The 26,724-nt window shown below is 42.7% G+C and overlaps 1 protein-coding gene across 1 annotated transcript in view; it reads right to left on the reverse strand.

The window, feature by feature from the left end:
* The window catches only part of UBR3 (ubiquitin protein ligase E3 component n-recognin 3), a 233,207-nt gene that overhangs the window by 181,843 nt on the left and 24,640 nt on the right, over positions 1 to 26,724 (reverse strand). The window contains 2 exon segments of the mRNA XM_075070130.1: positions 9,599 to 9,757; positions 12,198 to 12,337. Coding sequence (XP_074926231.1) covers positions 9,599 to 9,757; positions 12,198 to 12,337 — 299 coding nt within the window.

The raw sequence follows: 26,724 nt of genomic DNA on the forward strand, positions 1-26,724 counted from the left end.
TATTGTAATTCCCAGAGGCCACCACACACAGGTCGGGCAGAGTCAAGGATTTGAACCCTTCCTTGAATCATCATAGGGTCAGGGCTCACAGGCCCCATTCTTGCTAGGAGTACACCGATTGCAGCCATTGCCTCTCGACACCCCTGAGTGCAGCGAGATGCTGCTCAGGCATCCTGAAATCTAGATCCCCCCTTCCCTTCACCCCACAATCCAGAAATGTAACTCAATCAAGCGGACGTTGCTGCTCTTCACATTGTCAATGTTCAGAGTGCGACGCCTCTGAATCATGCGGTCTCATCTGCGGAGCAATCTCGATCTCTCGTGTTCTGCAGGGTCTACTCTCCCAATGTCTCCAGCGGTCAAGCTGCAGCTCCTCATACTGTGATAGACGGGGGGGGGTTAGAGGTGGCGTAGAGTCAGACTGGAGAAGGAGGGGAAATCGGCATCCATAGGGCTATCCCACAGTGAGCGCCTGATCTGGTGAAAACTATGAAAGGACGATTCTTCCTACCTCTTACCATTGTACGTAATGACTCTATCTAATTGATCGCAATCTTGGAGCTAGGGTGTATTCCTAGCTTGCAGAGACTTATCTTGCACTAGCTCCTATTGAGTCTGGTGTGCTAAGAATGAGGGAGTTGTAGATGGGGTCACATTGGACTGGCAATGGTGGCAGGGCTACTGCCCGGATATCACCCACAGGTTCCGTGGTTAGTGTCTACATGAGGTCTCGGGTAATCACAACCCCAGTCCAATGTAATATCCTAAAATCAGCCTCTCGCTTAGAAAGTGTAACGTATTTTCACCATTCCCCTGCCTAGTAAAGACAATTCAAGCGGTCCAGGGCGCATAAGGAGCTGATCTCTCTCAACACATGGTGCGTTATTTCTATGTTGTCTTCGTTGCGAGGGTCGTTCTCAGATGGAGGATGTCCCCTTTAGGTGTGACGAGGCGACGTGGGGTGATCGAGGATAGTGAGTGCGCAATTGGGGAGGGGCTATGAAGGGTGGGGGTGATGGATAGGGGTTGGAACATGACTTATCCCGGGGCACAGCAGCTTATGCCCTGGCTTAGGTTGTTGTGTGGTTTTTGGAGGTTGATTACTTTTATTATGGTCTGGTGGTGTTATGGGAGGGGGGCTTATGAGGGGGGGTTTCTCCTACTGGATGGGAGGGTGCTGGCGCGGTGATCGAAGGGCGTGGGGGCGGGGTGGTGGGGAGGGCGCGCGAAGAATGCAGCGGGGAGTGGGAAGTGGGGTGAGCGGTGGGGGGGAGGGTTGGGGTGTGCGTTGGCAGTCCCGGTGAGTAGAGGTTGATTGTTCGAGGGCGTTTGCTGCTTTCTGCTTATTTTGTGCGAGTTGGGTGATTGGTTCAGCGCTCCGGAGATGTCGTATGGGATGCTGAGTAGATGAGTTGGGCATATGTGGCGCGGGCTTAGTGTGGCGGGAACACTTGTTATTGGTGTAACGCGGTGGGTGGATGCGGGGGGGGGGGTCACCTTAGGTGACCATGTGGTGCGGCGCACTGGAGGTTGGGAGTGTAAGGATGGGGTGTCCGAGTGTGACCATCAGTGAGTTGGGGAAGAAACGTGGTAGCAGGTGGGGTCGGTGAGTGTGTGGACGGGGTGCTGAGTGTGGGAGGGATTGCGGATCTAGTCAAGAGGTCGGAAGGGCGTGTGTATTATTCAAAGAAGTATCGGGATGTATGCGCCGAGGGTGATTGGGGTTGGAGGAGGGGCGCTACGTGGGCTGGTGTGTTGGGGGAGTGCGTGGGCTTGTGGTAAGAGGCGTAGTATTAGGAGGTGAGCGGTTGTATATATCTCAAGTAGTAATCTAGTTCGTTCAGTTTGGGGTTCGGGTGCCAACTTCTTTTCTGGAAAGTGGGTGTTGCGGCGTGTTAGAGGGGGGAAGGGAAGGCATGGTGGGCAATGGTGGGCGGGAGTTGGCTGAGGGTGTATGTGGCGTGGAGTTTTGCTTTTGGTGAGGGGGGGGGTACCAGGCACAGGCTTTTTTGGGACGGCCCGAATCCTTCCAGGCTGTGCATGCACATTGAGGCCTACCTGCATCTATGTAGAATCAGAATTGCTTCACTTCATCGTGGCTGTTATGGGGCTCTGCATCAAGTGGTCAGACCATAAACAGCTTGCTGAAAGTGGGCTTTAATTTGTTCTTCTGAAGTAATAAAAAAGCCAGTCTCCCCATAAAAGAGCTAAGTTAAAGACAGCCTGAACCTGACTTTTTGTTTTTAAAAAAACAAAGGACAAAAACAAACTCAAGACTGTGTAGAAGAGAGTTTCTTAAATACACCCACCTCTGTTACCATGTTTACCTCCAATATTGAAAGAGTGTCTGTTCCGAATCCTCCAGACCAGCACTGGAAATGTAATCCTGTATCCAGTACGGAAGAAGAATGAACCTTCAATGCACTGGATACAAGGAAGACTCACTCACATAGACACTACCCTATGTGGGTAAAAAGTAACTGATGGTAGCGAGGGTTCTTTTTGGCCTACATTGTAATAATAGCTAACTACATTTCTGGCAGGCCTATTTCTTTTATTATCCGCCCGAAAACACGTCAGTTGGCTTACGTTTAAACTATTTGGGGAAAAGCACAGTGGAGACAGTATATGACTCAGGTTCATTGAAAATGAGTCTAGTTGCATAAAGCGACTATTCAGCTCACGATTTTCCCCCCAGATACTGCAACCACATTTCCTCAGCACCTTCTGGGCTAGCCAGGGTGCAGGGACTACACCCCATTTCTAGATGTGCTCCCCCTTGAATCTGGATGTTATATTACTGGAACGGTATTAAATAGCTCCTTAAGCTTGCCCCTTCCTAGGGAAACATTCTCAAACTGTCCTGCATACCTAATATAGGTCCCAGGGCAAGGTTTTCTTCTTGCTCAGTTACACCATCTGAGGATTTGGCCACAGAGTGTTGTTTGAAGATTTTAATCACAAGGTTTTCTCTTTTGTTCTAGGTCTTAACAAATGAGACAGAATGCTTTACATTTTGCAGAAGAAAGTATGAATCCTAATACGGCTCACGTGAATCTACCAAGCTGAATTTTGAATCGCAGTTAAAACTGTAGTTGCTGCCATCGAATAGACTAGGAAATGCTTCTTCCCTACCTTTACATTCACATGTTGATAGACATAGGTAAGTGTTACTGTCTCTGAAAGAGCAGAATAGGGAGCTGATTTAAGAGATTGAATATACCAGTATATGCCTTAGTGAACATATTTCAAGTTCGAAGACATCCAGCAGCTTTGGATGGGGTTCTTATTGTAAAGTAACATTAATTCAATTATGAAAGGCAAGTGACCCTAGTGGTAAATTTACCTGAAAATTTATATTCCATCATATCTTACCACAACGATTTCTAATCACATTGGCATCACTCATAACTGGTTATGTTTTATTCTTTTGGTCTTTGCTATTAGTGAAACCCTCATTCCCCACAGATATTTTGTGAAATTTGACAACATTTCTGAACAAATTGCCCCGTCATATGGCAGATCAACAACAGACACCAGAAGCTTTATGACTAGATACCGCACCGGGCTTAACAGTCCATTCCGAATATGGTAATAATTCTTTCAAGAAAAAAAAAGGGGAAAGTTGCCTGGTCCACTATATGTTTGGTTTGTTTAATTATTTGCAAGTTTTTTTCCTTCAAATTTGCATCTCTTCTTTTTGGCACCAAAATTAGAAGATAATGCAATAATTCATGAATGGAAATTAACTTAATTTAAACATCCCATCATAAACACTGATCTTTGGTTTGAAGTTTCTGCATGTGAAGCCCTAATTCCTGAACGAACAGTATTCATGTACTTAGTATATTATGCAATGAGTAGCCTCAGCGAAGGTCAAATATTCATTTGAATCTTTTCAGGATCACGGCCCCATGTCTGACATAGCCCCTGTGTTCAGACATATATTAAGTAACTCTGGATGCATCTCACAAAAAGCCAGAAATTTTGTATTACACTTTCAGATTATAATATAAACATAAACTCCACACTTGTTAAAACTGATGAAGGGCCTCGTCAACTCCTATTGAAGTCAATAGGAGTTTTCTCTTTTACTGTTAACAGATCCAAGTCGGACCTCAAATAAACAAATTAGGTTTTTAAAAAGTAGGAATCAATATAAAGATTGAAAACATGAAATTGTGAAAAATGGAAGAAGTTTGTTATCTTCAGATTGTTAACATATCAGAATCTGTTGGAAACTGCAAAACCAAAATATTCATTACCCTTTTCTTTTTTTAAAAAGGTTTTTAGGGGTTGCACTGAATTAGTTTACCATTGGTTTTCAAAGCATTGATTAATTTTTTTTTTTTTTTTGCTACATGAAGGATAGTGGTAACTGTAACTCCCAAACTGATATTGTCGTGAATAACCCCAGAACTTGACAGTACTGCGAAATGAGGCAGTTTGCTAAACTAGAAAATTAGTGACGCTACCAGGAGTTAAGATAATATGCCTCGCAGCAGGTTAGGACACTTTTCTCAGGCAATGCGCTGACACCTAACTCCCAATCAGACAGAAGAAGGGCTCCGCGGAAACCTGGCTGTGATCACTCAAAACCAATCTAGATTTTGGGTAACTAAGTGCTCTGAACTATATGACAGCATATGGGGTGTGTGCACATAATACCGTAAGAAAAAAGGTAATTTTAGGTAAAGCCACTCACTGTTTTACAATTATTTAATCAAAACAGAAGGAGCTGTCCCCATTGATATTCCTGCACACCACATAAAAAGACCTAAGTACCACTGCTTGGGTTCTGAAAACCCTGGATAGAGTAAACAGGCTCAGGCAATGATTAAAATTATCCATAATTCAGAGCATTACTCATTCAATCTTTATGTTCCTCTTAATTTAATAATACATATGCTTTACATTTAATGCATTAAAGGTTGAAACTTTAAATCTACAAGATAATATCTACATGAATCTTGAAGCCACATGACAGAGTATGAATTTCAGGTTTGCTTGCAAATTCACCCCAACAGAGGAATGTGGAGTGACTGGAGCACATGTCGAAATACAGACTCCAGAAGCAGGTAATAAAAATCAGTTTTGCCCATGTTATATCTGTTGTCCTAACATGTATGTAGAACATTGTTTGAAGAACAGTTAATATAATAAATGCGCAAAATGCTGGGCAATTCTGACCATCAGTTACAGCTGGTAATCCAGGAGTAGATGATAGTCGGAAAATTGAATTACCTGTTCATCTGAAATTCCAAAATAGTCAGACAAATAATTCATTTGAACATGGAACAAAAATAAATTTTCTGAAGTTTCCTGCAAAACCAGGAATTCCCAAAAATGTTGTTTATTAAAGCTGAAATATTATTTCATTTTGATCTTTTTGAAAAGTTTTCCAAGGCTCTTGGAGCCCCACAGGCAGGGAGCCCAGGAGCCAGGGCTCCTCAAGAATGCTGAGCTTGGGAACCTGGAAGCCCTAGGTCTGGAGTCATCGCCTGACATAGCCCTGGACGCTGGGACCCTGGGACCAGACTGCCAAGAACCACAGCCTGGAGCAGAGGTTGCCAAGGAGCTGCCACCTGATGCCAGGACCTTTTCAGCTCTCCACTACCATATCAGCCTGCCGGGTGGGCTGCTGAGGAGGGCCAAGCATGGTGGCAGAAAAGCCAGGCAGGCTTCCTTTAGAAACCTGCTAGTTTCTGTTGTCAGTTTCCAACTAACTTTGACAGTTCTTTGGAACATTTTGATTGCAAACAAATTGGCCATTTTCTGATGGAAAAACGTTCTGTTGGAAAATTTCTACCAACAGCTCTATCCAAAGTCCGTGGAGTCACTTCTGACTTTGTTTTAACACTGGGGGTTTTTGTAACAGAGCAAGAAATCGGCCATCGTTGTTCTGACAGCAAACACAATATATGAGGAACAGAGATGTTGCACTATTCCTATTGTAGGAATAGGTGACAGTTTCTTAGAACACATAGTAAGACTCATAAGAAATTAGTATTAATCAAGTTTTGTGCCAGCCTCTAATAGAAGATATGTGATGGCTCACTACGGGTCATGTGTGCTAGCTTGACCTCAAACTACACCACTATGAAATCACAAAGTATCATGACTTTTCAGCTCTCTTAAAGAAGAAAACTTCTCAAGAAGTTGTCTGTCAACAGTTGTGTTAGTTGGTCTACCAGCTCCTTTGACTCTTCAGCATACCTTTGATAATATTTTAAGTTATTAATAAACCTACAGGATCTTACTATGACTCATGCAAATTTACACCAACATTGACCCGCAATCAGTTCTGTAATGAAGCATTGACTGATAAGGTGTGAACTTTCTCTCCCCGTAAACAATTTCCTTCTGTAAAGCTTTGTACGCACATGGGTTGCTAATACGTATTCAGTTAACTGTTAGGGATGTTCAGTTAGGGGTGAGAGGAGCATTTAAATCTTTTTCCCCCAGCTAAAAGTGCAATAGACTCTCAACTAATCAACAAGTATGCTCTAAGCCCAACTCCAACTGATCTCAATAGGAGTATTAGTGAGAGTCATAAGGGACAAATGGCACACTGCCCTAATAATTAATGTGCAGAAATTCCAAAGCGGCGCTTTTAAATATAAGAATGAATTTTTAAAAGGTACTTAATTTTCCAAGTCTCTATACAGTCTGGTCCTGGCATTGGACATGTTACATTTAGCAACCTTCTCTGGAATTTCTGTTCATATCAACACCTTGTATAGGATATATGTGCAAAATAGCCCTTGCAGGAGAATATTTTGAGTTTGATAAATTCATTTTGATTTCTTGGGAAAAAAACACCCTCTACGCTCATCATTAGTGTGTAGTAGTTGGGGCAGAATTAAATCCTACACTTTTCCCCTCCTTTAGCTAAGATTAATGGTTGTGGGAGATTACGAGGTGATATGGGGAAGAATTATTAGATTGCTTATATTAAAGGATTTATCTACTCCTTGCTACAGTCCCAAATCACATTGCAGTCAGATTTGGTCCATGAGCTCATTGCTTTGTTAGGGTTATTAGAACAATTTGTTCTTATTTGAGTGATGGTGTTTTTCCTTTCTTCACAGAACTGATTTCACACTATGTAATGCTGGAACCAATCTATAGTATCTTGTTACTAGTTTCTCTTGTCTTGCTACTTCTTTCTAGATTTGAACTCTTGAGCACATAGGCCAAAAAGTCTAAGTGGGCAATTCCTCACACTCAGTTTTGCTTGATTTTTTTAGTTTCTATGGGGTTGTATTAAACAACTTAAGCCAAAGTTAATCAGATATCTTGATTATCTGCTAATCTTAAAAAAGTCTTTCATGAACATTTTTCTTCTTGGGCTAACTGACTGCAACTTTCACACCACTAATGGATAGAATCATAAATATCAGGGTTGAAGGGACTTCAAGAGATCATTCTATCCAACCCCCTGCTTAAGCAGGAACTAATCCCAACTAAATTAATCCACCAGGGCTTGTCAAGCTGACCTTAAAAACCTCTAAGGAAGGAGATTCCAACACCACCTTCTCTTAGGTAACCCATTCAGATGTCAAAGCCCCACCCTCCTAGTGAAAAAGTTTTTCCTTAAAGTATCCAACCTACACCTCCCCACTGCACTCAGACCAATAACTTCTTGTTCTGGTCATTTGCTACTACTGAGAACAGTCTAGATCCATGTCTCTTTGGAACCACCTTTCAGGTAGTTTAAAGTAAGACTATCAATATCCCCCTCTCATTCTTCTCTTACAGACTAAACAATCCCAGTTTCCCGTCAGCCTCTCCTCATAAGTTCCATGTGCAAGAGCCCCCTAATCATTCTTTTGTTGCTTCCGCGGACTCTTTCCAATTTCGCACATCCTCTGTAGTTTGTGGCCCATAAACTGGACACAGTACTCCAGATAGACCTCACCAATGTCAAATGAGAGGGGAACGATCACAGTCCTCTGCACACTGTTTAATCATATCCAGCCTTCTCATTCACTTGTAACCTAAGTCCCTTTTCTGCAGAACGCTGCTAGCCATTTGGTCCCTATCTTAGCAAGTCATGGAGTCCTAAGTGCAGGACTCGATGCCAGTCCAGTTACCTCATAGACTTTCTAAAGGCCCAATCCTCTATTTGTCTTAGGTTCCTTTATCCTATAACCCTACTTATTCATTATGAACAAGTATTGATTGCGAGAGAGAGAGAATAATAAGAAACGGTAATATTCCCCATTGACGTAGATCAGTGCCTTTCTACAAGAAAGTAAGTCACAAATAGATATTAAATCGTAAAGAAAAACCCTGCTAGATCCCAACCAGAATGCAGCCACAACATACCGGTTTCATTCACGTGCATGTCACTCATGTAGATATAACGGCATCTATGCAGCAATGCTCCTCGCTATATACATCGGCCAAAACTGGACAAGTCTCTACAGAAGGATTAAGGGACACAAATCAGATATGAAGGAAAGCAATATACGAAAAAAAAACCTGTAGGGACAACACTTCAACCTCACCTGGCCGCACTCATAGAGCAGATCTTGAAGGTGCTGTCACTTGCAGCAAAAAAACTCCAGGACCAGACTTCAAAGAGAAAACTGCTGAGCTTCAAGTTCACGCAAATTTTGACACCATCAGCTCAGGAATAAACAAAGACTGTGAATGGCTTGCCAACTACAGAACCAGTTTCTCCTCTCTTGGTTTTCACACCTCTACTGCTAGAACAGGGCCCCATCCTCACTGATTGAACTAACCTCGTTATCTCTAGCTTGCTTGCTAGCATATATATACCTACCCCTAGAAATTTCCACTACCTGCATCTGATGAAGTGGGTATTCACCCACGAAAGCTCACGCTCCAAAACGTCTGTTAGTCTGTAAGGTGCCACAGGATTCTCTGCTGCTTTTATAGATCCAGTCTAACACGGCTACCCCTCTGATACAAGATAATTACACTAATTTAACACCAGAGTAACTCCTATCTGCTTTGTAGTCACATAGAAGTAGGTTAGAAGGACTCAAAAATGAACACAGCAAGCTACAGAAAGCAGGGAGTTCATTTTCATCAGGTATCCCTAACCAGTGACTGCGTAACATTTTGGGCTGGATGGGAGGGGGGAGCATCAGAGAAAGAAAATAGGTGGCTTATCTATCAGGCTATTTTTACTCTGAACAGAATACCCACAGCCTCAGGCAGCAACAGGTATTCTTTCTGAGAGCAGGTCCTAAAATAAAATATGAGGCATTTATGATCATATGTTTCTATTGTAATTAAATGTTAGTTAAGTCAGTTCTGTTCTTGATCTTAGACGAATTATAAAAAATGTTCACTGAAATTATACGTCCTTATAAAAATACTTGTGCCACAAAAGACCCTACCACAGTTCTTACATCAGCAAAATTCCCATTGGCTTCTCAAGACCTAAAAATAGCAATCAACTCAGATGTCAGTTTATAATTATTCTTATAATTATTTTTCTGATCTTTTTGGTAACATCAGAACAAAAGAATACAGTACACTGGGCTGATAATGAATAAAAATGGCTTCAATTTAAATTCCTAATAATTTAAACATTTATTAACAGGAATATGCATGAACTCACCAGAGCTCAGATCTTTGTAAAACTGTTGGTTTGTCAAAACCTGGGTAAGGACTGATCGCATTGCTCCTCCCATTTTGGTCAAGTCTTCTAGAAAGGAAACGTGAGGCTCCAACATCTGAAGGATTCTGTGAAGGTCTTTTTCTGATGGCAGATCAAGAGCTGGAAACCCATTAAAAGACGTTTAAGGCGGAGAAAGACAATTGTTTCATTTTATTTGTATTGCTTCAACAAAGGATTATACTGAACATTTCAATAGATTAAAACACTAGTTAGGCCACCAATAAAATGTATTTATATAGACAGTCTAGTCTCTCTTAAGAATTATCCCCATTTGACAGACATACAAATTAGACAATTGGATTTATGATGAAGAGAGATCCAGGACTGAAACAATAGGGACACTATAAGTTAGTACTATGATGCAAAGGCAATAATACAAATACATAGTGAACTTACAGAGCAGAATGAATGGCCATAGCCAGTGTTGTCAGTGTATTACTTTCAAAGAAATAAGATCTCTATACAACAGAAAATCATGTTTGACTGAAATATAACTGCATGAATCATGTGTATGTCAATATCACCCCACAAGATGAAATTTCTACTTTCCAATTTGTTTTAAGAAAATAGTAAATTAGGTACAAAAAGCTATGTTAAAAGATTACGATTCCTTGTGAAATCTTAATTTTGTCCCCTTGTGCATAAGCATTACTAGGGACCTTAATTACAGTTTTAAAAAATTAGTGTTATGGAGGATGGTTAAGACTGATTCAGAGCTTTCTGTTAAAAAGAGAATTTTTCAAAATGCTCTAAAATCCACAATATAGTTCAGGGCAACTGCACCTGTATTGCCCCTCCATGGTCCACCAAGGGCACCGACTTTAGGTTCCCAGCTAATCAGGAGTCACCTCTCCTGGGAAGTGGCCCACATCTTTCTCTCTCTCTCCTGACTGGGAGTTTTCCAGGCTGCATCTGTACTTTGCTTTCTCTCTGAAGACTATGACTAACTAATTGCCAGCACTCAGAAAACACATAGATCTTTATAAGCAAGACAATTTAAAATGAAAGCATTACAGAATTTTTTTAAAAAAATAATAAAATAACCTGTATGCCAGTAAGCTTACTGGAAATTACCCTGTCCCTCATATTTTAACAAGAGTTTTGGTAGGAGTTATTCCTTCAAAGCCTAAAAAGGGGTTTTTCTGTGGTTACAAGTTCATAACAGCCTTAACTCAGAACAAGAAACACGATAAATAGTTGTCTTTCCTTTATATAGCTTTGGCATTTGATCTTCAAATTCCAGGAACAGGTAATTGAAGGCCTGGCTTGACATGAGTAATTAGACATGGGTGAGGCCTCACGTCTTGAGAGAGAAGATTAGGAAGGTAAATGAATCAGCAGGTTAGAAACAGAATGTCTGTACTAGCTAAGACAAGGGAGATACCCAGGAAGCCATTTACAATGGACTTGAGAAGCTGGGAACATAAAGATGAGGTCAAGAGTAAGTAATACATGGAAGGCATAGACAGAGCATGCTGCTACAAAGTAACCAAGCCAATCCCAAAACATGTAATGCAATGTACAGTAAATGCAGTGCAACGTGTAAATGTATATAAAGGAAGAGGTCTGCTGTGCAACTATGTATAAGGGCTATGCCCTGCGCTCACCCCTATGCTTGAAATTGATCAACTCAAGTGTAGTTTGATTGTATGCCAATAAAGAAACTCCAGTGATGAGTTCGGAGTAGAAGAGGTTTTGGGGAAACCCCAACAATAATCTGCAGACAGTGATCCTCTCTTTGGGGTATAGCTTCAAAAGGTTTGATTTTTGCACAGAGTGGGATATTTGGATTCACTGTCCCCTAGAGATTCCTCAGGAAAACTACAAGACACTGTCCCAAAAGTCCATTCTTGTCTGGTCCTTCAGTTACATTGTTCAATTACAGTCCTTTGAAGTTCATAATACTTCCCCAGGCTCATACATCCCATCTCGTCCCCCAGCCCCGCAAAGAGGTTATATACAATTCTGCCCAAAATAATACATAAACTCTGCATTGAATACAATGGACTCCAAACATACTTCAACTTAATTCAATAAGATTCTTCAAGGATATTGCAGGAAATTGCCATCTCTCTCTCACCCATGCACACAGGGAGCCTGTTATGAAATCTGATATGCCACAACAAGGATTAGAATAGACTTTATAGTGCAAGTTTAGCATAATTCTGTCAGATTAAGGAGATACAGCCTACCCCAAAGTGAGCTGCTTTCAACTTTCAAAGTGCTCTGAAATATACAATATCCTCTTTTTACAGGAAGGGCATAAGCCAATGCAAGGCAAATGTAACTCCACACTAATAAAGTTTTTTGGCAGTGACTAAAATTAAATTGAGGTCAGCGAGTACTGGCCCATTGCAAAAAAACAAATAAACAAACAAAAAAAACCAAAAACCAACAACCAGGGCTCTGATCCTTTCAACATGTGGTTAGGAAAGGATTCCCTAGGTTCAGCACAGACTAAAGTTAGTAGCTTCACAAAGAATCATAATCAAGAGACAGCAACATAAAGCAGGCTATCCACATGCAAATTCTAACATACCAGGTTCATTATATCCTTCTCTTAAGTACTGGATAAGACTAAAGATGAACTGTGGCAGAACTAGTTCTGACATCATCAACAAGTCTTTTGGGACACAGGGAACATCTGACCTTGATTTCATCCGGTGGCGCTTACAAAACCTATAAGACAAACAGGAAAAAAAAATAGTTAGTCAAGTACCAATACAGTTCAGATACAGGTATCTGAAAAACAAAAACAACAACAACAACAACAACAAAAACCCTGAGCCAATTCCCCTTATTGAGTTGCACACTTATGTGCATAAAAGATGGTATCATGGAATAAGTATTCTGTAAAAAAGTTAGTTACAATGAAGATATAATTGAGTTCACATTCTCCCTGCCATATCCCCAGTAAAATCATAAAATAAAGTTGAGATATTTTTTCAGAGGTTAATCAGAACATAGGATGATTTTCCACATTATGAGCATCTTCCAAAGAACTGGGAAGAGAATACGGTCATGGTATGTATCATAATTAAAATGTGTTTATGCCAGCCATCCAAAATAGAAGTTGAAATGTTTTCCTCCAGTGAATCTGTACTGGTTTGCTGTATGAATATTGATAAGCACTGAGCTGACGCAAGCATCTCTTCGAAAGCATTAAAACATTTGTTTGAAAGGGGAAAATAGTTATGATCATGGATAGTTAAGAAAAATCTTAAAATCAGATGTGGGACCTACCAACTTTCGGAGTCTTTTCAACTGAGAACAATTCGATATTTTATTCTCTTTGCTAAATCTGGATATTACAAGTTTGTATGTTTTGTTCACTGTGTGTAAAACAGGAGGGGGAGATTGTCACACCACTCCAACATGGACAGGACTGATGTACAGGAACCCCACAAACACTGGATCCAGCCATGGGAGGATTCCCCTGGCACAGGAACTATAGAAGGCAGCCATGAGGCTTATGGGACTCACATAACTTAGACAGGCAGCCAGGGCTGTTTAAGTTGCACCCCATAATTAAGGAGACACAAAGGTGGCCAAAAGCCACCATACTCCACCTTCCCACCTGGCCTCTCGCTGTCTGAGAGGCACAGCACAGGATCACACTCTGAGTCTTGATGCTATTTCAGTTCATGAATTTGCAGGCTTGGTTTGGGGGGGAATAATCCTAAAATATCTCTCTCCCCCACCTCCTATAATTTTTAATTTAACTTGGAGGAGAGTGCTGGGGGGAACTACAAATCTCCGCTTAAATCCTTCTGTGAAATATCTGAATCACTACACAGTCAAAGAGAGGGACTAATCCTTCTGATCCTTAGGCCTTGGCTACACTTGCAAGTTACAGCACAATAAAGGAGCCCTGGGGTGCACTAGCTCACTCCCCATCCACACTGGCAAGGCACGTAGAGTGCTCTGACTCTGAGATACGCCACCTCAGCGAGTGGAATAATGTTTGCTGAGCCCCCGCTGGAGCACCGCAGTGCCACTGTGGACACCCTGATCGGCCTCCAGAAGTGTCCCACAATGTCTGTGCTAGCCACTCCGGTCATCACTTTGAACTCTACTGTCCTGCCCTCAGGTGACCAACCATCAGACTTGCCCTTAAAATTCTCTGAGAATTTTGAAAAATCCCTTCCTGTTTGCTCAGCCAGGCATAGAGTGCTCTCAACGAATCTTTCCAGGTGACCATGCCTCCACGCACAAGGTGAGCCCCAGTAAGGAGCAACGGTGAGGTGCTGGACCTCATCAGTGTTTGGGGGAGGAAGCTATCCAGTTCTAGCTGCGCTCCAGCCAAAGGAATTACTATACCTTCAGGCAAATATCAAGGGACATGATAGAAAGGGGCCATGACCAGGACGCACTAACATTGGAACCACTGCACTTCACTCCCGTGCAGGGTACCAGACATTACTGGTGGCTTTCAGCCTCAAATTGCTCCCTCAAGGCATCCCTAATCCTTGCAGCCCCAGGCTGGTCCCTCTAATAGCCCTGCTCTCTGGCTGTTCAAATTCAGCCTCCAGGTGTTGAACCTCCAAGTTCCATGCCTGCGTGAATCTTTCACCCTTCCCTTCACAAATGTTATGGAGGGTACAGCACGCACAGATATAACCGCGGGATGCTGTCATCAGCCAAGTCCAGCTTCCCATACAGGGAATGCCAGCGGCCCTTTAAACGCCAAAAGCACACTCCACAGTCATTCTGCACTGGCTCAGCCTGTTGTTGAATGGCTCCTTGCTGCTGTCAAGGGTCCCTGTGTAGGGTTTCATGAGCCACAGCATTAAAGGATAAGTGGAGACTCCAAGGATCATAATAGGCATTTTGTCTTCCCCTACAGGATCTTCTGGTCTGTGCAAAAAGTCCTGGCTTGCAGCTTCCTGAATAGGTCAGTGTTCCGAAAGACGCATGCGTCATGCACCTTTCCAGGCCAGCCTGCGTTAATGTCAATGAAGCACCCACGGTGATCCACAAGCACCCGGAGAACCATCGAGAAATACTCCTTCCAATTAAGGTATTTGGAGGCTAGGTGGGCTGGTGACAGAATAGGAATACGCGTTCCATCTAGCACACCTCCACAGTTAGGGAAACCCATTTGTGGAAAGCCAGCCACAATGTCATGCACGTTACCCAGAATCGCAGTTCTTCTGAGCAGGATGTGATTAATGGCCCTGCAAACTTGCATCAACACAATTCCAACGGCCGACTTTCCCACTCCAAACTGGTTAGCAACCGATCAGTAGCTGTCTAGAGTTGCCAGCTTCTAGACTGCCATAGCTACCTGCTTCTCCACCATCAGGGCAGCTTTCAATCTTGGGTCCTTGGGCCACAGAGTGAAAGTGGCTTTTCTCATCCGAAAGTTCTGCAGCCACTGCTCGTCATCCTAGACGTGCATGACAATGTGATCCCACCACTCAGTGCTTGTTTCCCGAGCCCAAAAGCAGCGTTCCACAGTGGTGAGCATGTTTGTGAATGCCACAAGCAATCTTGTGTCGTATGCATTACTCGAGTTGATATCATTGTCGGAGCTCTCACTGTCACTTTGGATCGTAAGGAATAACTCGACTGCCAAACATGATATGATGGCGAGACTCATCAGCATACTCCTCAGCAGTTCGGGCTGCATTCCTGCAGACCGAAAGGGAAACCAGAGCGCGCAGTACAAAAAACTTTGAAAGATGGCAGCAAATGTGGACGGAAGCTAAGAGAATGCTGGGATGTGAAACAATTAATCATGGGGCATTGGGACAGGACCCAGAATGCCCTGTACTCAACGCCCCCTTCCCACAAGCCACAGCGCCAGAATGGGAAGAGGTGCTCTCTGGGATAGCAGCCCTTAATGCACTGCTCCCAATGCCACTGCCAGTGCCGCAAATGTGGCCACACCAGTGCGTTTGCAGCTGTCAGTGTGGACAGACTTCAGCGCTTTCCGTACTGTGCTCTCTGAAGGAGGGTTTAACTCACAGCGCTCTACATCTGCAAGCGTAGCCATGCCCTTAATCACAGAAGCAGGCTTGCTGACATCAGCAGAACAACTTGTGTGAGTGTAAGGATTCACACCATGCTCTATCTTTGACTATGTAGCAATTCAGAGATATCTACAAAAGAATAATAGGCTGATCCTGTATCAACTTAACTATGCATATTGCTTAATAAAAGTCACTCCTCTGGTCCTTGTTGGGAAGCCCTGCAGATGACAGCACCGCAGACCTGGAGGACTCCTTAGACCACAGATATAATCCAAGGTCCACTGAAGTGAATGGAAAAACTCCCACTTATCTCAATGAGCCCTGAATCAGGCCCACTTGCATTCTACCAGGTTACTGTTACCAAGGGTCTTCAAATCACATCTGGGATGTTTATCCAGACCAGAAAAAAAAAAGAAAAGGCCAAAACCCTGGAAGGAGGCGTCTAAACATACATGGTTTAAAAATAGTAAAATTGATTTGACAATGTCACTTAGCAATAAACAGCTACTCATGTTTATCATCATCATGTATTGATGTATCACTGACAAATGGCTGTGCCTGAATATGCAAGTTATATTCTATAGTCATACCCTCATTAAATTGGCTATACCACCACTTTAGGAAGACACTCTATGTTTTCTATAGAAGAAGATTCTTCAAGAAGGAGAGGCTCAAAAGAACCAATTAGTGTCTTATAGTGAAACAAAATAATACAGGAAGGGGCTTACAAAGAGAAAAATCAGTTCTACGGAAGCGGATATCAGACTTTTATGCCAAAAGAGAGGCTGTCAAGTCCAAGGATTAACTGTGCATTAAGACATGTGATGGGGCAAGGCCAGATGGCTACAGTAAAGTATTGAGAAACAGGTATGTTAGCTCCAGGCTAAACAAATCCCTAGGACCATGGTAACCAAATGGCAGTTGCTCCAAGTTAATCAAGGCATCTGGAGCCAATTAAGACCTTTCTAGAAGGCAGTAGATATAGCTACTTTAATTAGAAGACCTGCAGCCAATCAGGGCAGGCTAATCAGGGCACCTGGGTTTAAAAAAGAGCTCACCCCAGTCAGGCAGGGAGGAGCCAGAGGAGAAGGAGTGCAAGTGAGGAGCTGGGAGTGAGTGTACTGCTGGAGGATTTAGGAGACAAGCATTATCAGACATCAGGAGGAAGATCCTGTGGTGAGGATAAAGAAGGTGTTTGGAGGAGGCCATGGGGAAGTAGCCCAGGGAGTTGTAGCTGTCAAGCAGCTGTTACAGGAGGTACTATAGACAGCTGCAATCCACAGGGCCCTGGGCTGGAACCCGGAGTAGAGGGCGGGCCCGGGTTCCCCCCAAACCTCCCAACTCCTGATCAGACACAGGAGGAGTTGACCCCGGGGAAGATCACTGAGGTGAGCAAATCTGCCAAGAAGCGCAGGACCCACCAAGGTAGAGGAGGAACTTTGTCACAGACAATATTCAAATATTTCCCAGCTCACAGCAGCCCAGCTTCCAACAGCTTCATCTTCACAAGAATAAGTTCTCTCTCTTTATACTATTACTCATTTATTTTCTCTTTTTATTAAAGAAATAATGAATTGCTTAAGTGCAACTATAGTTGAGGTTAATCTGTTGATTTAGAGGGCTACAACCACTGCTTGTTCATCCCTAGGAACAAAAGTGCCCTCAGAGAAGGAAGACAAACCAGGGGATGTGTCTCTCCTCTTGTATCTGTGGGTTAGTTAAATACAAAGCCAGTGAAAAGGAATTTAGGAACAGGTGCACTCTGTACTCATGTGTATTGCTGCCTACAGATGGAGACCCACACTGGCAGAAAATGAACTCCTAGTAACCTTTAGGTTAGAGGATCAATACCTCACTTACAATGTTAAGATATTCAGTTTCTCTTTTATCCCAACTACACAACCTTTTTATATGAGGTTTTTCCAAGGTCAATCAAAAAACGTGTGAGATTTAAAGGCACACCTGCAATCATAAGTTTATTATTTTAGAATAATGTATATTTTGTATCCTTATCACTTTAACCAGTCCGCTGTACATTTTTAATTTTTATGTTCCTCAAATGTATTTTTATAGGTAAGCCTCTCACGCTGGTGTTCTGAAGATTCTTGTAACTAAAAGCCTGCAAATATGCATGCAGAGCACAACCTTCAACCCACCCTATGCTGCTGCTAGTTCCTTCCCTTCTCCGAAATAGCTCTGCTCCTAGGAAGCCTTTCCAAATGCGAGATTCACTCATGAATCAGGCCCATTGAAATTACCCCACAACTGATCTACCTGGAGCTAAAGGATATGAGGCATGTCTCCTCCCTAAATGCCCCAAAAATAATGTGATTTTGTAGCAAATTTGAAAGGGTTTTTTCTTTTTTTAAATATAGGCTCTGCAAGATCAAGAAGGAAAGCAAATTCCATCCACAGTGAAGGACCCTTCATAAAAATTTTTTAAAAAGAACATCTCAGCAGTCCCCTCCTACTTAAACTGAGGGAGATCCAGACATGGATTTGTTCCCAGATAACCAGGTCTCAAGACTTGCAGCATGTGTGCCAAAATCATTCTGTAGAAAAAGAGACACATTCTGCATCTGTGGATCATGGACTGGGAATATAAACATGCAGTAACTCCTCACTTAAAGTCATCCCAGTTAACATTGTTACTTTGGTGATCAATTAGGGAACATGCTTGTTTAAAGTTGTGCAGTGCTCCCTTTTAACATCTTTGGCAGCTGCCTGCTTTGTCCACTGCTTGCAAGCCCGTTGCAGCTAGCTGGTGGAGGCTTGGAACCAGGTTGGACCAGCCGCCCCCCCATCAGCTCCCCACTCCCCTAAATTTCCTGTGCTGCAGCCGCCCAGCAGGCTATCAATTGGCAGTTCAGCTGTCCCTCCCCCCACTGCCATGTGCTGCTCCTAGAGACTTCTGCTTGTTGTGCAGACAGGGGTGGGGGGCACTAATGTCAAGGTGTCCCCCCCTGCACCCCACTTACTCCTTCTCCATATAGAGCAGGCAGGGGACACTGAGGGAGAGAGACAGAGTGCTGGGGGCAGCAGCTGCTATCTCAACTTTCTGATCCTCTTAAAGAGACAGAGTGGGTCAGCTTACTTAAAGAGGCAGTGTGCATTTCTCTCCCATACACACAAGGTGTGTGTCTGTCTCTGTCTGCTATGCTGTCTCCCCTCCCTCGTGTTCGTGCTGCCTTGTGTGAGAGGCTACATTAACAACGTGTTAACCCTTGAGGGCTCAGCCGAGTGCTAGTTCATCATTTAGCAGCAAGACATTCATCCCTCTTCCACCCTCTAACTTCACCACCTCAACCAAGCTTCACAATCATCATAGCTGTGAATAGTATTAAACTGTTTGTTTAAAACGTATGCTGTGTGTATATCTATATAATACATAGTTTTTTGTCTGGTGAAAAAAGATTTCCCTGGAACCTAACCCCCTCATTTACACATTAATTCTTATGGGGAATTGGATTCACTTAATGTCATTTCGCTTAAAGTCGCATTTTTCAGAAACATAACTACAGGGTTAATCCACAATGTCAATGAGAGCTTTGAACAATGATCAGGAGTAAACTATGTTACTGTCACACTTAGCATTAATGGGAAAATATGCTGCCTTTTGTCTCTCTTCCTTTCTTCAGTTTCTCTCCCACTTCTCTTTGTATCTATCCCTTTCCCTCCCCCCACTTCCTTCCTTTCTCAGTTTCCACCTCCTGAGTTTTACTCCTACCCCTTCCTTCATCCCATCTGCTGAAGTGATGAGCAATCAAACAGCTAATGCTGACATTTAGAGTGTAACCATTAGTCTTTAGAATTGCCAATCCAAAGAGAATAATAGGGGCTGGGGAGATCACACTTCTCAGAGCCATTGTTTCAAGCTGTCTGTAGATTCAGTGAGGCTTGCGTTGCGTATAACTACATTGCTCAGAGGTGTGGAAAATCCACACCCTGAGCGAGGCAGTTATATTGATGTAACTCCCAGTATAAACAGCACTATGGCCTGGTCTACACTACGCGTTTAAATCGATTTAATGGCCGTTAAATCAATTTAACGCTGTACCCGTCCACACTACAACGCCCTTTATATCGAAATAAAGGGCTCTTTAAATCGATTTCTGTACTCCACCCTGACGAGAGGAGTAGCGCTAAATTCGATATTAACAGTTCGGATTACGGTATAACGGTTAGTGTGGAGGAAATCGACGTATTGAGCCTCCGGGCGGTACCCAGAGTGAAGCACTGACCGCTCTGACAGGAACCTGAACTCGATGCAGCGGAGCAGGTAAACGGAAAAGCCCCGCGAACTCATGATTAACATTCCTGCTGTCCCATGCGGAGCTGCTGATCAGCATGGCTGCATAAGCATCCTCAAATCCAATAAGAGCTCAACAAGGACCATACAGAAGATACTAAGATCTGTATCGCTGTATGGGAGACAATCTGTTGTATTCAGACTCCGTTACAGAACACGAAATGCCAAAGCTTTGAAGAAAAAAAATCTCCAAGACAACACTGCTTTGCGTGACAACGTAACGGGAGCCCAGAGATCCAATGACCGCCATGTGATGGGAGGGGGGTACTGAGGACGCCACTATCCCACGAGTCCACAGCAGTCTCTTAATATTGCATTCTTTGCTGAGCTCCAAAGTCTGTAGGTTCAAAACAGTGCTGGTCGTGGTTTCAGCGAACAGCTTCCCATTTCTCCCCCCCCCCCACGTAAAAAAAGGAAAGAAAGTATTCCTTGACTACCTTTCGATGTCACCGCCTATGTGTAACTGAATGCTACTAGGTAGGACTGTGCGGATGCTACAACAGTGATATCAGCAGTACGCTCCTCCCGTCCTCGCCCCTCGCACTGTATCCGACCCGCAATAAGACGGTGCGAAGAGAGCCCCATCTAGCCTGATAATTGCTCAATATCGAGAGGCAATTATTCCTGGTTTACTCCCAGTAGATAGGAACAGAAACGCTATAACGACAGCTTCATCATCGACTGGGGGCTAGAAAATACTTGAAAGACAAAATTGGGATCTGCCTTGGCCTGGCAATGAGTCCACAATATCCTCCTTATGGTTCTCAAAATAGAAGTCACGTCGCTCTGGACTGTCACAGCGCCACGGGAGGAATGCCTGCCAAGTTCCTCCCCCTTTATCTCACTAACAAAGTCTCTGTTTCTTATATCTGTACTCACATCCTCACTAACTTCATGACTACAACATGGGAGCGCGGCACTGCCGATCCGGTAGCCAGGAATTGAGGGAGGAGGAAGCAACGGGTGCGGTTCTTGCAGGGGCAACTGAATACTTGACACGGAGCAGCTGTGCTCTCTGATACACTGGATCTCTATAACACTTCTATTATTCTAAGGCAGGAGCAACCTATTTTAGAAACAATAAAGGAGGAAATTGACTCATTGCAAGTGAGGCAATCCCAATTTTGCTTTCAAAAAATTTTCAGCTCAGGGGCACTTCATGATAGCAGCGGACAGTAACTAGAGAGGGAGAGATACCGTCCATTCATTGCCATTTCTCCGGCAGTAGAACAGTACAGAACGACAGGTAAACCGATCTCTGTATCATTGAAAAGCAAGTGAAGCTGCTGGTGTAGCGCTGAAGTATCGCCTCCTCTCCCGCATCCCAGTACACTAAACGGTGCCGAAAAAAAAAGAAAAGCGAAACGGGCTCCAATGGTTTGCCGTGGCTATGGCTCGCCCAGGGCAATCCAGGGAATAAACTGCGCGAAAGGATTGTCAGTATGTTTTCCCGAGGAAGGAATGACTGACGAACCATTTACCCAGAACCCCCCGCGACATTAACATTCAACCCAGGCCCTGAATTTCCATAGAGGCGGGCGGAGACGCGGGAACTATGGGATTAGCTGACGGAAGTGTCCCAAATGAACCTTTAGAAATCGATGTACACTCGGAGGCAGAGTGAACGGACAACATCGAATTAACTGGTGCCTAGTGTGGCCAGCAAAAATCGAAATTTATAACAATATCAGTTTAATAAACCGAGTTTTAGCAAAAAAAAATTCCGATTTATCCCGTAGTGTATAAACGTGGCCTATTCTGTCAACTAGGAGGACTCCTCCCATTCACATAGCTACCTGCCGTCCCTGGAAGGTGGATACTTATGCAATGTGAAAAGCCCTCATGTCAGCATAAGGAAAGCATCTTCACCAGCGGTTCCTGAAAATTTTGTAAATTGTGATGCTTTCCACACATGCGAGTCCTCGAAGTGTGACTCCCTTTAAATTAGAACAAGCGATTTTTTTTTTAATATTTAACACTATATATAATGCTGGAAGAAAGTGAGTTGGGGGGAGGCTGATAGCTTGCAATCCCCTCATAATAACCTCAATGATTCCCCTGAGGAGACTCATACGCCCCAAGTTGCGATGAACCCAGTCTTCCGCATGAAGCATTAGGTGGTGCAGTGCCTGCATCAGGCAACTGCCACTAAACTGCCAGCCTTTTAAGTGTATACAAGCCTAAACCACATCCACAACCAGTTTACACTGATCTCTTTTTTAAGGATAGTCTTGCATTCGAGGGCACAAACTTTGCCTTTTACAAAAGGAAAGCTTATTCTGCCAGTCTAAATATCCAGATAGGCATAATAAACTCAAAAGCAGGGGTGGACCAGCCCCCAATCCAAGGTTGATACTCTGCTTTATAAATCAACAATCTTAAAATAACAGCAGAAAAGCATCAACAGTGAAGAATCACTAATATCCTTGCTCAGAGGAGGAGTAGTCCTTAGTATCCGCTAGTTCAGCCATTGTTGTCATAAAAATTCAGGACAGACCTGAATCTAACCAAATAATCTAGACAGCAATTAAACCAAATGACCTGGTTGCAAAATAAAAACAAGGTAAAGAAGCCCTTGGGTTATAGTGCTGATCTGCCAGACATTTCTTTTACCCATGTCCAGAAAGCTTGTCTACCACCCATCTGTACTGTCAATCCTGAAATATCGTCTTAATTTTCTATTACACTCTCCTAACTGTCTTGTCACGGAATTATCTTTTTTTTTTAAAATGTGTATCTTGGCCACACTCTGGTTTAACAATTTGAAAAAAAAAAACCAGAAAACTAAAGACTAAAAGCACGAGCCTGTCTATAAGCTAACCCATGGCTCTGTAACTATTCACAATCTTCCATCTTTACTTACACAGAGGCTGACCTATGAATATCCATCAGTGGTTAATAACATGTACCAAACAGATTCACTGGGAAAACAAAAGAATATGCTATTGTCAGAAACAATTCTGCCAATATTATGTAAAGACCCCAAGGGCTGGAGCATCAGTTTAAACAATGCCTACTAAATAGTCACACATTAAAACCCCCCGAGAAGACAGATCAACGTAATCTGATACAACTAGGAACAGGGAGTATATTCAAAATGACCGGACCTGCTCTGCTGAAAACATGCCATGAGTCCAAAGTTCCAATATTGAATTGACATAGAATAAGCGACAGCTAGTCATCTCAAGGCTGTAACATAGGCACTAGAGATAGTATGCAGCCTCTAAGGGTAAACGATATATTCAAGAGATATATGATCTTTACCTATTATTGTAGCCATCTTTCACCACAGTGAGGCAACAAATCAAACACACTGAAAAGTAAAATTGCTCGTACTAGAAACTGAGAGACTAGAATAAACTAGATAGCTCGTTTCCAAGGTCAGTTTCTATTACTACAAATACACTTACTACGTACCACAAATAATGTCTTTAAGATAGGAAAATGCTATTACTTTATATCTTAGCTGGCATGATTTTTCCTTTGTGAATTTACTACTATATTCTGCTGGATAATCAGATTTGTATGTGAGTATGTTAGAAAGGAGCCATTCATTATTCAGAGCTTGCAAATCCCATTTAAACTGAAAGGAATTTTATTGGATGGGGTTGGTTTGTTTTTGCGAGTTACAAACCAAAGACAAAGGGAAACTCGTGTCCTTCCCGAACCTATTCCACTCACCAGTTTGTTGAGGTCATTTTTGTATCTTTCACACAACTCTTGCAGACTGGATTGCGAACTCTGGCGGCCTTGAATCAAGCGAGAGCATCCAATTGCAATGAAGGCAGTGCGATGGCCCAGGTTTCGGGTATTCACCAGGGTCCGGAAACACCCACACAGAACGGTCCCCTTATGACTGCAAGGGCCGTCTGTGCCATAAAATACAGACACAACACCTGCATATCTGGAAGCGACTCATGGACAACTCGAAGTCCCTGGGGCACACTACCTCCGGCGCCTCAGGGAAGCATTCCTGACATGAAGACGTGTCTTGGCATTTTACAATGAAATGTAAAGCCCATTTGTAAAGTCACCACAGCTCTTTCAATTTGCTATCCGCAGAAAAAATAGGGGGCTCCAATCACATCACAGATTCTCATCATGGAATCACGTCCTGTCATACAGGACTTATTATGACGTGGCTAGAAAAGTTCGCCCTCCACCAGAGCGCCAGCACATCTTGGTACATTCACTGGCGCAGGGTCCCTTACCAAAGTATCTACCAAGGTGGCCAACGCAACTTCAGTCCACACTTTCACTTCCACAGCATCACTCAAGCATCACGAGGATCGATGGCTGTTTGGCGGGCAGTCTGCACTGAATGCAATCAGGTGAACTCCAACACCCTCCCACCCGGGTAACGCTTGGAAGTCACATCCTATTGGAGATACACATGAGTAATCCACTTCAAGCAAAAATCACGGTTACTTACCTCTCGTAACTGTTGTTCTTCCGAATGTGTTTGCTCACGTCCATATCCAAATCCCGCCCGCCTCCCTCTGTCCGGAGTATTCCTGGTAAGAAAGGAACCTGAGCAAGAGCGGTGGGTCTCAGGACACTATAGACACTGACAATAAAGGCACCCCATTTCAGTGGGTTCCCACCTGTCGACCCTGATGGAGTTGACCGCTGGGGAAAAAGCTTCCAGCAATTGTGCAATCGCAGCGCAAGCACAACCATTGGAATGCCATGAGCACTCTCATCACTTGAAAAAGAATACCTTTTCAGAACATCTTGGAGAGCTAAGACCAGCAAGTAAGCTTCTGCTGAAAAGACTTTTTGAGAAGTTATAAATTAATGAAAACAGAGGTTTACCATGGAAATTCACTACAACCTTAGTTAGCGTTTCCTCAAGATTTATAATCATCAATATATCAAATTTGTCCCTCCATTCCCTCTGCCATTGTGCACATACAGTTTATGGTATCAAATTAAACAATGGTATATGCAAGTCATCTTTAAAAAAAAGTAAAATAGGAAATAAGAGGATACTAGTAGCATCAACATGATAATTGTTAACATTTCATCAAAATCTTAACTCAGGATTTCTTGACTTGATCATTTGATTTCACAAAACCTTTTCACATGTAACCCTGCCTTTTCTGTCCTTGAAATCCACTGGTCAATTCTAAAATAAATAGAAGGTCGAAGCATTTTCAGCAGGACAACCTGCCGGAGTCCTCCACAACTGTTGTATTTTACAAATCACATGTAAAGTTCCAACAAATCCCCCTCGTACCCCCACTGCAATCAGGCAAGTTCCGCACAAGTTCTTCTACAATTGGTGAGGAGCTTCAATAGACTCAGCTCCCCTAATGCCAGAGCATCAAAAATATATAAAGCGAGGAGGTAGGGCAAGGCAGGGCCTTCCAGCTCTACCCCTCCAGGGAACCATGGAGCACAGTGTCATCATGAAGCCTTGTAAGCCAACTTTGTCTATTAGTCTGCTAGAGACAAGTCTTAAAACTCCCAGTACACACAGCAAGGACGCAGCCACAGCCAGGGCTAGGTGACCAGAAAAGCAAATTGAAAAACCGGGAACAGGGGTGGAAATAATAGGACCCTATATAGGAGAAAAAGACCTAAAAATCAGGAACTGTCCCTAATAAAACGGGACATCCGCTGTTTAGCCAGGGCACACCTTCAACAAGTCCTGGACATTCTTATCACTGCAACCCTCTTTCACACCAGACTGCACTGCCCCAGATCAACTTCATTCACAAAACCAAACATATATCATGCAGTTAAGTAGGCTAGTGATTATGTTACCTCACTTCCCTTCCCCTCCTACTGTTCGTCTCACACACTGTTTCAAATTATATCATAAAACCTCCAGGAACAGCACCAGTTTTCCCAGTGTTGTTGTAACAACACCCTAAGCAAATGGCCTGTTCCTGTTACAGGCCTTTACACTACCAGAATCTAAATAAATAATGATTATATATTTCTGGCGTAAAAAGACCCATACAAACCAGTGGGACCAAACCTCTTGAAACTGAATTTGCACTAGCCATAGAGCACTGAAGTAAATGAAACAGAAAACAGAGTAAAACATTATTATTATTTTAGTAAATGTTAGTTTGTGGTATAACAAATAAATAATGTGATGTTTTAAACTGAATTCCTTTTAAATGAAAAAAAAGCCAATGTAAATAACAAGAATTTCCATCCCTGTTGTTATTGGGCACTGTTAGCAAATGCATACTGGAAACTAAATCAATAGAAACTTTCTGTGAATGAAGTAGCATGATAAAGTTGCAAATAAGAACTACGTATAGCTTAAAAAGGGAGTTTGTAATATTGCACTAACTATGAATTCTCTAACATTTTAATTTCAAAAACTTCTAACACAACATATTTGGGTTTTTTCATGCAATCTTCCCCTACATAAGTAATAATATTCATAAGTCTTCTTCATTTCTAACTGCTGCAATACTTCCTGAGAAGTTCTTGTAAACTGAAATTTCCCTTTTTTTTAGTCTAAAGGCATTATGTAACAGCTATTCAAATGTCTTGTATTTTAACAGTTCCACTGAATAACTTCATGACAACCTAACTCATTTGCTCAGCACTAGATACTATTCTTTTTACGTCAGAATGAAGATGTTATATTGGCAAAATGGGATGGTATAGTTGATCTAACTGGCTTGTTTAATGGCCTGAATGACTATCCCGTTGACCAATCACTGGTGGCAAATAGGCAAGTCCCTTAGAGAAGAAGAGTAGAATAAACATCAATTCTGCAGAATTTAAAGCTGTCATTTAAAACAGTAAGCTTTTCA

Source organism: Chelonoidis abingdonii, chromosome 10 (assembly GCF_003597395.2).
Source record: "Chelonoidis abingdonii isolate Lonesome George chromosome 10, CheloAbing_2.0, whole genome shotgun sequence".
NCBI lineage: Eukaryota > Metazoa > Chordata > Testudines > Testudinidae > Chelonoidis > Chelonoidis abingdonii.